The sequence below is a fragment of the Lutjanus erythropterus genome, chromosome 10 (assembly GCF_056507025.1).
Source record: "Lutjanus erythropterus isolate fLutEry1 chromosome 10, fLutEry1.hap2, whole genome shotgun sequence".
Lineage (NCBI taxonomy): Eukaryota > Metazoa > Chordata > Actinopteri > Lutjaniformes > Lutjanidae > Lutjanus > Lutjanus erythropterus.
In genome coordinates this window covers 33,991,213-34,002,846 of record NC_139326.1, presented here as the reverse complement: position 1 = coordinate 34,002,846, position 11,634 = coordinate 33,991,213, and the positions used below count along the sequence as shown (strand labels likewise).

General features: G+C 42.4%; 1 protein-coding gene across 5 annotated transcripts in view; it reads right to left on the bottom strand.

The window, feature by feature from the left end:
* Positions 1-272: 272 nt before the first annotated feature.
* The window catches only part of tet3 (tet methylcytosine dioxygenase 3), a 44,686-nt gene continuing 33,324 nt past the window's right edge, over positions 273-11,634 (bottom strand). For all 5 annotated transcript variants that reach the window (XM_084729107.1, XM_084729108.1, XM_084729111.1 and 2 more), the window contains 7 exons: positions 9,303-9,396; positions 7,462-7,670; positions 5,065-5,215; positions 4,803-4,892; positions 4,422-4,559; positions 3,118-3,472; positions 273-2,589 (listed from right to left, as the gene is read on the bottom strand). In XM_084729107.1, the coding sequence (XP_084585233.1) occupies positions 782-2,589; positions 3,118-3,472; positions 4,422-4,559; positions 4,803-4,892; positions 5,065-5,215; positions 7,462-7,670; positions 9,303-9,396 (2,845 nt within the window). In that variant the 3' untranslated portion in view covers positions 273-781. The remainder of the gene's footprint in view (positions 2,590-3,117; positions 3,473-4,421; positions 4,560-4,802; positions 4,893-5,064; positions 5,216-7,461; positions 7,671-9,302; positions 9,397-11,634) is intronic.

Below are 11,634 nucleotides of genomic sequence, written 5' to 3'. Positions count from 1 at the left end.
ATATATATAATGGCCAGAGGTAGGAAATAGAGGCACAGGTTTATAATAATTGTAATTGTGTTTTATGCCTGAACTGGCTTAACATAACTCAAAGATACATATCTGTATATTGTAAATATAGAGATAGATATCTAAGGCAAGGCTTTTTAAAAAATATACATACGTGTAAATGATTACTGTATTATTGATTTGCTGTCTTGCCAGGCAGATATTGGCTCCTCCTCAAAGTACAACTGGAAGTTTGACAAGAACAAAAAAGATTAAACAGAAAATAGGGTACACGTTTTCCAAACATGGAAAAAGCAATTGTCTGAGTCTGAATGACTCAGACTGATTGATTTAAAAAAATATATAACCAAAAAACAATCACATCATTAATAATAACATTAATGAAAACAGCAATAATAAAAAAACAAGTCTTCATTATAATAATACCTGTAATAACAACATTGACAGTAACAATAGCAATCATAATAATATTGATAATAATAGCAATAATTAGAATCATTAAAATTCTATAAACAAGAAAAAAGCAATGGAGTTCCTCTCCAGGGAAGAGAGAGGAAGAGCACCACAGGCAGTGTGTCTGAAGCCCAAACCACTGCCTGACATGAGGTAAAAACAATAAAAATGTCCCCTCCTCCAAGTGGACTGCGAGGGGGGCAGGATGGAGAGATGCCAGACTGCTGGACGGCTGAGAGACATTCATCCTGCTCATCGCTCTCTCCAGCCCTCCACTGCACCACTCTGTAGCTATCAGTCTGTCTGTGTCTGTCTGACCTCAGACAAAGTGGCTGTAGGGCCCAGTGAGGCGGGTGAAGGCATAGGGAGACACAGTAACCATAGAGGTGGTGTGGAACGTGGGGGCTAACCGCGTCACTGGCCCCTCCCTCTTGTCTTTAGATTGTCCAGGTCCTGGACTGGCACCTGCCACTGCAGCCCCCCACTTGCGTTTCTTGCCGAGGGCCTTGATGTCGTCCTGGGAGAGGCCGAGGAGAGCTGCTTCCTGCTGCCTCTGCAGGGCTCGCTCTGCCAGCAGCTTCATCTTGGCCTCCCACAGAGCCAGGCCATGCATGGGCTGGTTGAGGTTCTTGTGCTGGTAGAAGACCAGGGAGATGCGGGTGGGGTGGGAGCGATCTGGCTTTTTGAGCGGAGTGGTAGCATGTAGCTCCCTGCGAGCACATTCAATCAAGATGGAGCCATGCGCTGGTGCTACCGCCACACCGCCGATGTTTGGATCCAGGAAGTTGTGCTCACTGTCAGACCACACCTCCTCATCCTCCTCTTCACGGCCCTTGGTGCTCTCAACGTCACTCTCTGCTTGGCCAGGGTTCCAGCAGGCCTGATCCGACTGCTGCAGGGCATCAGGGAAGAGGCGACCCTCAGGGGCTGGGGACGGGGTGCTGCCTGCCACTGAACCTCCACAAGACTTCCAGGCCTTCTCTTGCAGCCCGAGTGGAGTGGAACACCGACTTTCCCCAGTATTTGGCCAGATCTTGTCAGGGTAGGCCCCTGCAGGATTGCTGTGCTTCAAACCAGGGCTATACACCGCAGGCCCCATGGCCCAGGCATTGGGCTGAGGACTAGGAGCAGGGCTGGCCCAGTGCCTGGGGGTGCCTGGTCCTGGGGTACCTGGCTGTGGTGTAACTGAGCGTGAGCGAGAGCCACCAGGCTGCGGTGTGCCTGGGTGAGGGGTGCTTGGGCGTGGGGTGGCAGGGTGTGTGGAGCCTTGATGCATGTTACCTGGGAGCGTTGCACCTAGATGAGGGGACGGAGACGGAGAGGGAGGTACCTGGAGTGATGGCGATGGGGCGGGAGAGGCCATCAGGGCATTTGAGCCAGGGTAGGAAGTCCACTGTTGGGGGTACGGAGAGGGCTGCCGTTGCTGGGGATGCTGGTGAAACTGCTGCTTGTCCGGGGTCAACAATGAGGCTTCAGGATTCTGTTTAGGGGTCAGATGGCCGTCCCAATTGGTGGGAACGATACTTCCATTAAGCTTGTGCCCTGGCCAGGCAGCAGGCTGGGGGGTCGTGCTGGGTGTGTTGGGACCAGCATGGCTCGGCATCATGCCTTCATAGATCGGCTTATCCATAGGCTCCTGTTTGATGACTGGAGTGCCTCGGTGGGAGGGCTCAGAGGAGACGGAGGAAGGACGGGACTGGTTGTAGTCTGCAGGCTGGGGGTAGCTGCTGTGGTTTGGTTGGTTGGCTTGCTCTGGGTAGCTGGAGTTGGATTGGGCCGGTCTGGCCTGAAGGCTCTGAATATCAGGCTTCTTGTCCACCGGCTCAGCTTTGATACCAAGTTTGGGCAAAGAGCCATTTCTCTCGTAGGTCCTCAGCTTAGGGGGGAAAAGTGCATTGGGGGGGTAGTTGTAGTAGCCATAGTGCATTGCGGACAGGTTGTGGTGGTAACCATTTACTGGGTCTGGTGCAGAGGGCTGGCCAGGTGGGGGAAGGCCTCCCCTTGCATAGTAGGCAGGGTGTGGATAGATGTTGTTGAAAGGGTCTGCTGCCTGCACAGGGTATCCATCTATTGATCCGTTGAAGTGCTTCTGCTTGATGTTGGGCTTCACCTCTTGCTTTATAATTGCTAAATGTTTGAAACAAAGGAAAGGTAAGTTACAACCTAAACTTCAAATCCATTTCATCTTAATTGTTTATGTCTCCTGTGGACTTCTGTTACACACAGGTTGCAGGTTGGTAGTAAGCAAATTGTGTGCCATCTGTGTAATAAATGATATCAACCCAAAAACTGCAGCAACAACTTGATGGTAGACCAGGGGAATGGCCATCATATACTTAAATCATAATGTTCTAATCCCTTATACACCTTAGACTTTAAAAATGTAAATAAGCCCCTAAAGAAAGCACAACTTTTATTACAGATTTATGACATGCAAATCTTGACAGAGTGTCACAAATTGATTTTCAGGTTCCCAGTTCTCAGATAATACCAGTTCTATGTGGCAAATACTGTTGATCTGCTATCTCTCCCTAAAGACCCTTGTCTCCCCCTAAAATTGACAAAAATAAGTGTGTGGTAGGGAGGGTGGATGGGAAAAGGATAAACAGTCAAAGCACAAAGTAACATTAAAACAAAAAAAACACCATAACTAACCTTTATTGCCTTGGGGTTGAGGGGAATCAGTGATGCAGACCTCAGCCTTGACCACAGTTTTCTCTGGTGTCTCCCCTGTCTGCTGCAGCAGTTTATTTTTCTTTTTCTCCGAGGACGCCTTCTTAGCCTCCAGTCTACGTTGTCGGCAGGACTTGGCGGGTTCGGGCAACTTGCGTACCTCCCGGCGGAAAGCCTGAAGCACCTGGATGGCCCCCGTCTGCATCTTGAGGCGCTGGTTCTCCTCACTGCCAAACTCATCAGTTAGGGAGACCTTGTAAAGAGGCAACACATGGAGCTGCTCGTCGTCAGGGATCTGCTTCAATACACGGTTGTCCTCCTTAGTTAAAGTACAAACCTAACAAACAGAGAGAAGAAGAGCAAGATGGGGTGAAAATTGTGCCAAGCTGCAAACCAACAACATTTTTTACCTTAAAGAATAGTTTGGATTATGTGAAGAAGTGTTGTGAATGGTCAGTGTACTAACAACAACAGACGGTAGTCAACACATCCCCAATTCTCAGAAGCAGCATGAGTAACTTTGTAGGGAGCTAAGCAATGTAATGCTGGGGACAGGATCAGCAGAAAAATATATTGTAGCCACCTAAAAAGGACCTATATATCAAAAAAATCTATACATAAGTGTACACTATATTAAGAATATTAAGCTGTTATATTGCTATCTCCAAACCAACCAAACTCCATTGGGATAATCAGTAATGTTTTGTAGTATAAAATGGGAATTGCTGGTTTACCACTGCCTCATTTGGTTTGTTTGTGTTATTATGTGAGTTTGGTATTTTAAAAGGATAGCTCATCTTCACTGAAGTCACACAATAACACCATCAAACTAACAGACTGAGGCAGTGGTAGTTCAGAAACTCCCATTTTCTATGAGGTTGAGTGATATTTGGTCTTCTTAACAGTAGTTTCCTGTCAGAAAGTACTGTGTGATGGAAGTAAAGCTGTAAAAATATTCCAAATATAGCGTTCACTTAAAGTGACATAAAATTGGCTTTTTTAAGTGGCTTAAGTGTGTTTTGCTGCTGACCCTATCCGGAGCAGTACATTGCTTAGCCTCCATGCTGTTATTCCTCTCTGTTCCACCAGGAGGTGTGTCGGCCGGCATCTACTTTAGGTAATATATTGATAAGAACCTCATGCAACCCCACTTCAAATAGTCCAAACTATCCCGTTAACTTATTTAGCTCATTCATACAAAAGTATGAATAAAAATACATCCTTTATTCACCACAAAATAAACAATACTCAAAACACAGATTCACAAGCATGGTGAGTGATCTTACCACTGTGCAACCATTGTAGAGGTTGTGCTGGTCCTTATGAGCATGGGCACAAAAGTCCATACAAGCAGTGACTCCAGAGAATGGACGACCTTCCTTCAAGCCCAGCCTGCAGTCTGGAGCTCTTGACTCTGACTGGCACTGAGGAAGAGGACAGATATAACATAATTTCCTTGCATTAATAAAAGATAAATAAGTATTTTCCCCCGTTTCTCACAGGTGTAATATATCATGCTGTAATATTAACATGCTGAGTTTAGTCAGTCCATGCCAGTAGATCTTTTCTCATACTCAGTCTTCATGCTAAGAAACAGGAATTTATTATGTGACAACTGAATGAGGCTAATACCATGTAAAGACTTGTACAATAAATGCACAACAAACCTGGTTGCTGTAGGCCTGTGGGGCCAACTGCTTGTACAAAGGAGCCACCTCAGTTGCCAGATTCTGGAAGCTATCCCTGAGTTTTTCCTCCTGACAAGCAAAAACATGGGTCACAGGTCAGAACAAAACACAGAGCCACAGAGCTATGACACAAAAGATTAAGATTACCCAGGATAGTCAGGAAGACTAAACTTATTAATTATTAGCATTGATATATTCCTGTATAATGCTATAAAACAATGGGCTTTAATGTGATGAGTACCTCTTCAGGGTGATCTCCTTGTAGCCTGAACTTGCGTGGCATTTTACTTCGGGCGTACTTACAGCCATTAAAATACATACTCCAGGAGCAGCCAAAAGAGAAGGAAGCACCACAAGTTTCAGGATCCTTGCCTTGACACGCACAGGTACGACTGCAGGGGGAGACAGTGAGCACTCTCTTAGCTTAATGTATAAATTATGTGTAACCCATGCATACTTTACATCAATGGTGTCTGACTAGTGACAAGTGAAAAGTGTAAGAAATTGCAGAGCACTCATTAATTCCAGATCCCAATACAGTTCTCTAAAAAAAAGAGTACCTTTTGTGGTAATAATTAAAGATATTGTGCAAAATATTGTCAATCAGCAGCTTTGGTACAAAATTATTTGTATCAAACTTATATCAAAACAAGTAGTAAGGCAGGAGATAACTTAACCTTCTTCCTTCCTTCCTTCTTCCTCATATGCTTGAATCATAGACGTAAAATACTATAATACATATTCAGCTCCAGAATTCATACATATTTAGTGATATTTGTAGATCCACTGTGATCTGTATTATAATGCAGTCTAATGACAGTACACAGACTAAATGGGGAAAAACTGAGCCATTATTCATTCAAATTGAACTTATTTAAGACAGCTCAGGCTAGTTCTTAATTGTGAGCATTTTCAGAATGTCCTTGAGCTTCTTTTCTTTAAAAAAGGGAAACAGTTGTTATTGCGCTGCTGCTGTCGTTGTTATTTATAGGATTTTTTGAAATGTTTTTACTGGTCTGGCCCACTTGAGATCAAAATAGGCTGCATGTGGCTTAAGATTAATTTGACACCCCTGCTTTACATTATATGTACACAACATTTTACCTGGGCTGAAAGGGATATAACTATGTGGCAGAGAAATGTCAATGAGGAAATTTGGAAAATATTTAATTTGGAGTATTAATGTTTCAGCACATAAGTTCAGCCTTTGAGAAGTTACATAAAACAAATATGTTTTTAATTTGTTTTACTTTTATAAGTCTACAACACAGACAGATACAATTTGACCTACTCGCATGCCCTCAGTCGATAGCCTAAATCAGTTGGCTGATGCATTTTATAGTGGCAACACTGAGGCTGCTAAGCTCAGGATGGTGAATGGTTGTTTATGTCTAGACCAGGTTAAACAAGGGTGTGTGAACATCCATTCATAGCTAATTTTGGGAGAGGGATGTATGACAGACAATGTGTACACAACAACGAGTAAACATCCAGTGGCAAAAATGCATCATTTTACTTGTGTGCATAAACACATTATTTGTCTTAAATTTAGCTTCATGCGTCTGGAGTACTTTTCCATGTCACAGATGCCTACATGGGCATTGATCAGGCTATCCCTTAAACCAACCACACTTTTAGCATGCTTTCAATGGCTTCATATTTCTTCCTCAAACTTCTGATAAAGACGGTCTGAGATAAAATAGTATAGCATGTGCTTCAAAAATAATTCCTCCTCCATAAACAAAATGCAGGACATAAGGGATGGCCCAGAAGTGCAATATAATTCTGACTGACAGACAGTCAGCCTGCACTCCCATGCACATTCACAAACTTGTATGTTACAAAAACAGCATCAATAAACCATCTGGTCTACATGTGTGATTTAAGCAGTGAGAATTTAGCCACCTTTCAAATGCATACAACTTTGGAAAAGACTACCAACTTAAGATCCTGGAGAGAATTCAGGGCTCTCAGGTACAGAATTAATATTGGAGCCAGTAGGGTAAATCAATGGCAGACTGTTTTTTTATTTATTTTTTTTTAAATATTGTTTGGAGCTTTCTTCTAATCTATTGATTTTGGCAAGAGATTGCCAAAGAAATAAGGAACATTTTTGTCATAGAAGTTGATTGATCTTTTGTCATGGACAAACTCCTGGACAAACTCAAGGCCCAGGATGAATATCTTTATAACTTTCTTTTGGTTGAGAGAGAAAAAGTCATCACAAAGAAGTGGGTGCAGGCAAATCTGTCATCAAAGGGCATCTGGATTGCAACTGTCAACAAAATACACTGTATAGAGAAATCAACCTTTTCCTTAAATGAGCAATATATAGGAATTGTGCATGCAAAAAATAGTACGGCAGTCCAAATAGCAAGTTGAAGCCATAGATTGTATATTAACTAGGTTGAAATTGCACAATCTATGGCTGAAGCAAGGTGTTTCCCCTTGCCCCCTGCTGTTGTCTGTGTTGTTATTAGATAAGCAAGTATTTTAGTCATTTTATGATTTATTACAGTAAATAGGTAAGTAGGTTGTGTGGCCCATACCAGCCCTTGTTCTTTTTATTTAACCTGAAAACACCAATAAAAACAAAGTTCCAAAGGAGAAAATAAGCGTGTACCCAACAGTTACTCACTCATCATTGAGGCCGCATCGCCGGCTGGTGGGGTTGCCGTATTTGGTGAGGCTTTCACTGAGCTCCCTGTACAGCTTGTCAGCCATGGCCCTCGGCACACCTTCCCAGGCCATAATGAGGATGATGATGACAGCATTGGCACAGTGGTGGCCAGCACGCTGACGCACCAGACACAACAGCTTCTCTGTGTCGCTGCTACGGCGGATCACCTGAGAGGAAACAAGAGCTTATCATTATTTTAGCTTTTACTCATCCAGGGTCTTAAACACCCTGGGTCTTTTTCAGGCAGAAACACCTTCATTTATGCTCACTTACTTAAACTTCTGTGATTTTAATAAAGAATTGCATACTTGCAACTACAATAAAATATCAGTTTAAGCATAAAATGCTGAAAACCCTACTATTGTCTAATTTTGTCAACATTTGTGCCTACAAAGCAGTCACCTTTAGATGCCCAGCACACCCGTATACTTTTGAATTACTGAACCAGACACAATGAGAAGCAGTTATTTGACACCTGTACTGAAATCTGACCTGCTGTGGTGACTGGATACCCTTCTTAAATCCTAAACCTCTGCTTATGATGCTATAGGTCAAATTAATTTAGCCGTTAAATTCGCATGTCATGCACTAGTATATATTTTTATGCAGGATAAGAAAGAATATGAAAATATCCAACATTTTGCTACAGTTTTTTTCTATCAGAAAAGTCTCAGTCACACACACATACACACACAGACACTCTCCCTCTGTCAGATGGATGTTTTGAATCCATAAAGTTATTAGCAGGATGTGTGAGGGGTGACACAGGAGGGGAGACTAGTCAGTTGTTACAGAGTGAGACCTCCTACTGATTTACTCACTGAGGTGACAAACTTGGCTACAGTAGGTGTCTCTCCAGGACCACTCATTACACACACATACACACAAACACATGCTGTAAAAATCTGCTGTTGATTGGCTGTCATGATTGTTGGTCCAAAATCACCTCTGCCTCTCTTTCTCTGTCTCATTTGAACACAATCTGACTGACTTGTTGATAGACTGTTAAAATGTTAGTGAAAGACACTGGCCATTCTTTTAAACTCATTAAAGGGATAGTTGACCCCAGAATTAAAATTCAGTCATTCTCTTACTCACCGTCATGCCGTTTGAGCTCTGGTTTATTTTGTTAGTCCGCAAAACAGTGCTGGAGTTTCCCAGGATAACTGTGCAGAATCTCTCGAACAGTGCAAGTGAATATTGACCAGTTTCCATAGAAACAACAAAAAAAAAAACCCAGAAAATGCCACTATACTGCTTGTCTGGCATAATCCAAGTCTCCTAAAGTCACGACATGCCGTTTGCACACTGTAACACCACACACACCCAGTTCAGACAGTGTGCATGGGCACATGAAAATGGCTACAAGCTAAGTGAAATTTTTTTTAGTCAACTTAGCATGTTGGGGACTTTAGGTGACTTGGATTACCCCAGAGAGCAACATGGAGGCATTTTATGTTTTTATTCTGTTGTTTTAAGTTTGAAAACTAGTCACCATTCACCTCCATTGTTTGGGAAATTCTACAATGCTGTTTTCCTGTGAAACTCAGGCAGTGTTCCATGGACTAAAAAAACTGAACATCACCTTCAATCGGCATGAAGGTGAGTAGGTAATGACAGAATTTTCATTTTTGAGTGAACTATCCCTTCAAAAGGAAAAAGAAGAGACCTTAACAATACAAATACTTGAATGCAGTCTCCCAAGGCTGCTGCTTGTTATCCCATTGCTGTCACCCACGTTGAAAGTTATGTATTGTAAGGCTCAAAACTTACTGCAGATGTGATGTGGTGCTACTTACCCACTTAGCGATAGGACATCCACGTGAGCTCTTTCCTTCTCTGCCAGTGTACACCACCTTCTCAATCCGGATGGCTTCCCCTTTCTCTCCATACCTGCACAAACAAAGAATATACCATATTTATGATATACATTATCATATCATATATATCATTGGTGATTTAATATTCTTCCACTTCAGCAGTTGGTGTTTGGAGCCAGACTCACTTCTCTTCATATTAGAAAGCTCTAATGCCAGACTTCTGGGCGCTGACATGCCAAACTGACACTCAAGTGGCCAAAAAGTTAAACACACTTATCACCCCATGTACATTTGTTTATAGTTGTTTTTTGTACTGAAATCTACGTGAGTGTTAATAAAAGTTATGGAATTCTACCCTATCAGTGTTATTAAAAATATATAGGACCTAATACAACCTATTTTGTGAAATTATATGAATGTGTATAAACCACAAACATCCTACTGTTTTCATTCCTTTAATATAGTGATAATAGTGTGTAATACCTATATCTGTGATTTTTTCTGAGATGGTTACCATACCATGAAAAAATGATACAGCTGCAACCTTAATCAGATGCTTTCCATCATTTCTTGCTTAAAAATGTTCTGTTAAAACTTGTACTTGAACACACCACAAACTCCATACCTGACAGCCAGTTGACTGTCTATATGGATATGTGCTCTGTACCTGTAACACTGGCCTATCATTATCATGCTGTTTAATGTTTAAACTGTCTAAAGTTCAACATAAAAATTCAGGAAAGGTGCAAAATTACTCATTTACTGAGCTGAAAAATCTGTCAGCTCTGATTAAACATTTGGCCCACTGGTTGCTGGTAAAGGTCAACTACTGGCAATGGTACCACACTGCAAAATGTATGGGCAACACATGGCCCAACAGCACCTCAGCAGACAAAAAAAACCAAAAAAAAACACAGAAGGACATGGGTTAACAAAAGTCTTAAAAACTGAGCGGAGAGAGCTGTCATCTTTTGATGAGAAATTTTCAGTATCAATTTGATGGTAACCTGGTGAGCATCAAGGAAGACATCAGTAAAGATCAAATAAATTTCAGAGACGCCATCAGAGCCAAACATTGTTTGGCAACATGTCTCAGGTAAAATGAAGTTTTTTTCATGTTAAATTTTTAGCCTTTATTACTCACTACACAAGCGTCTGGATTCTTTTTTGTTTGCCAGTGTTTCTATCATTTGTCAGATTGCTCTGAAAGTGATCACAGTGATACCTTTTACCACTGTCGTTGTTGTTTAAGTTGTCCATAAAACAATATATTCAAAGATAGTTATTGCTATAGTTATTGTTCTTGATGTGGATGACACAATTCTGCTGTCCAGAAGTTAATTATTTCTTTTTGTCCTGACTGACTTCATCAAGAGTATTTCTTATGTTTTGCCTGTGTTGTTCTAAACCTTTGATATTTTCTCTGTGCCTACAGGAGTCTGTGGAGTAGTAGTAGTAATGTCCACTATGACAAAGACAGGCCAACCTCAGCAGCACTTACTGGTGAGGAGTGTTCACAAGGCTCTGTTGAGATTCACACAAGCACGGCAGAGTAAACCAGAACCCACTAGGCTCGACACAATGCCAGCTGAAGGGACAGCTCTTGGAGGTATATATCTGCTGGTGTTTGTGACTGCATCTGCATACCTGAGCTTATTGTGTGTACATACATTTCTATTTGTTTTGTGTGTTTGTGTATATGTGTCTGTGAACACCTTCCTGAGCAAATAATGGAGTATTGGGAGATGATGCAATAGTAGTCCTAATAGTGCATGCGTGTATTTCTGTGGGTGGGTTGGTGGCGCATGGATGTTCATACGAGGAGGGAGGGGTCAGAGGTTGCGCTGGGATAGGGACAGGTCGTCAGACCTTGTCAGATGTCTGCTCACAGCTCATATCAGGTCTCCTGCCTGCTTGATACCTGCCTTTGTGAGAACGTCAGCCCTGAGCAGATTTGGTGTGACAGCGAACACAAGGGGTTCATGCTGAATAGGAACCACCCTGAGATGGCTGAGAAAGTGGGAGGAGAGTGGGCTCAATCACCACAGGGGTGGCCTGATGGGGTCAGGGGTGGATCAAAGGTCAGCTGGGAACACTGGAGTCTTAACTCTTATGTCATCTCTCAAACAACAAAAAGTGGTCTCTGGCTGAACATCCCCCTTTACTCAGCCTGTGCTCTCCAGGGACTAATGACTCATGGGTCCTATTGAAATCCAAACTCTGAGTGAACAGCAGCCAAATGTGTACTTCAGTATTGTGTTCAGTACTGTTAATGTGAAGCACAACACAATGAGGCATCCGGTAATAGAAG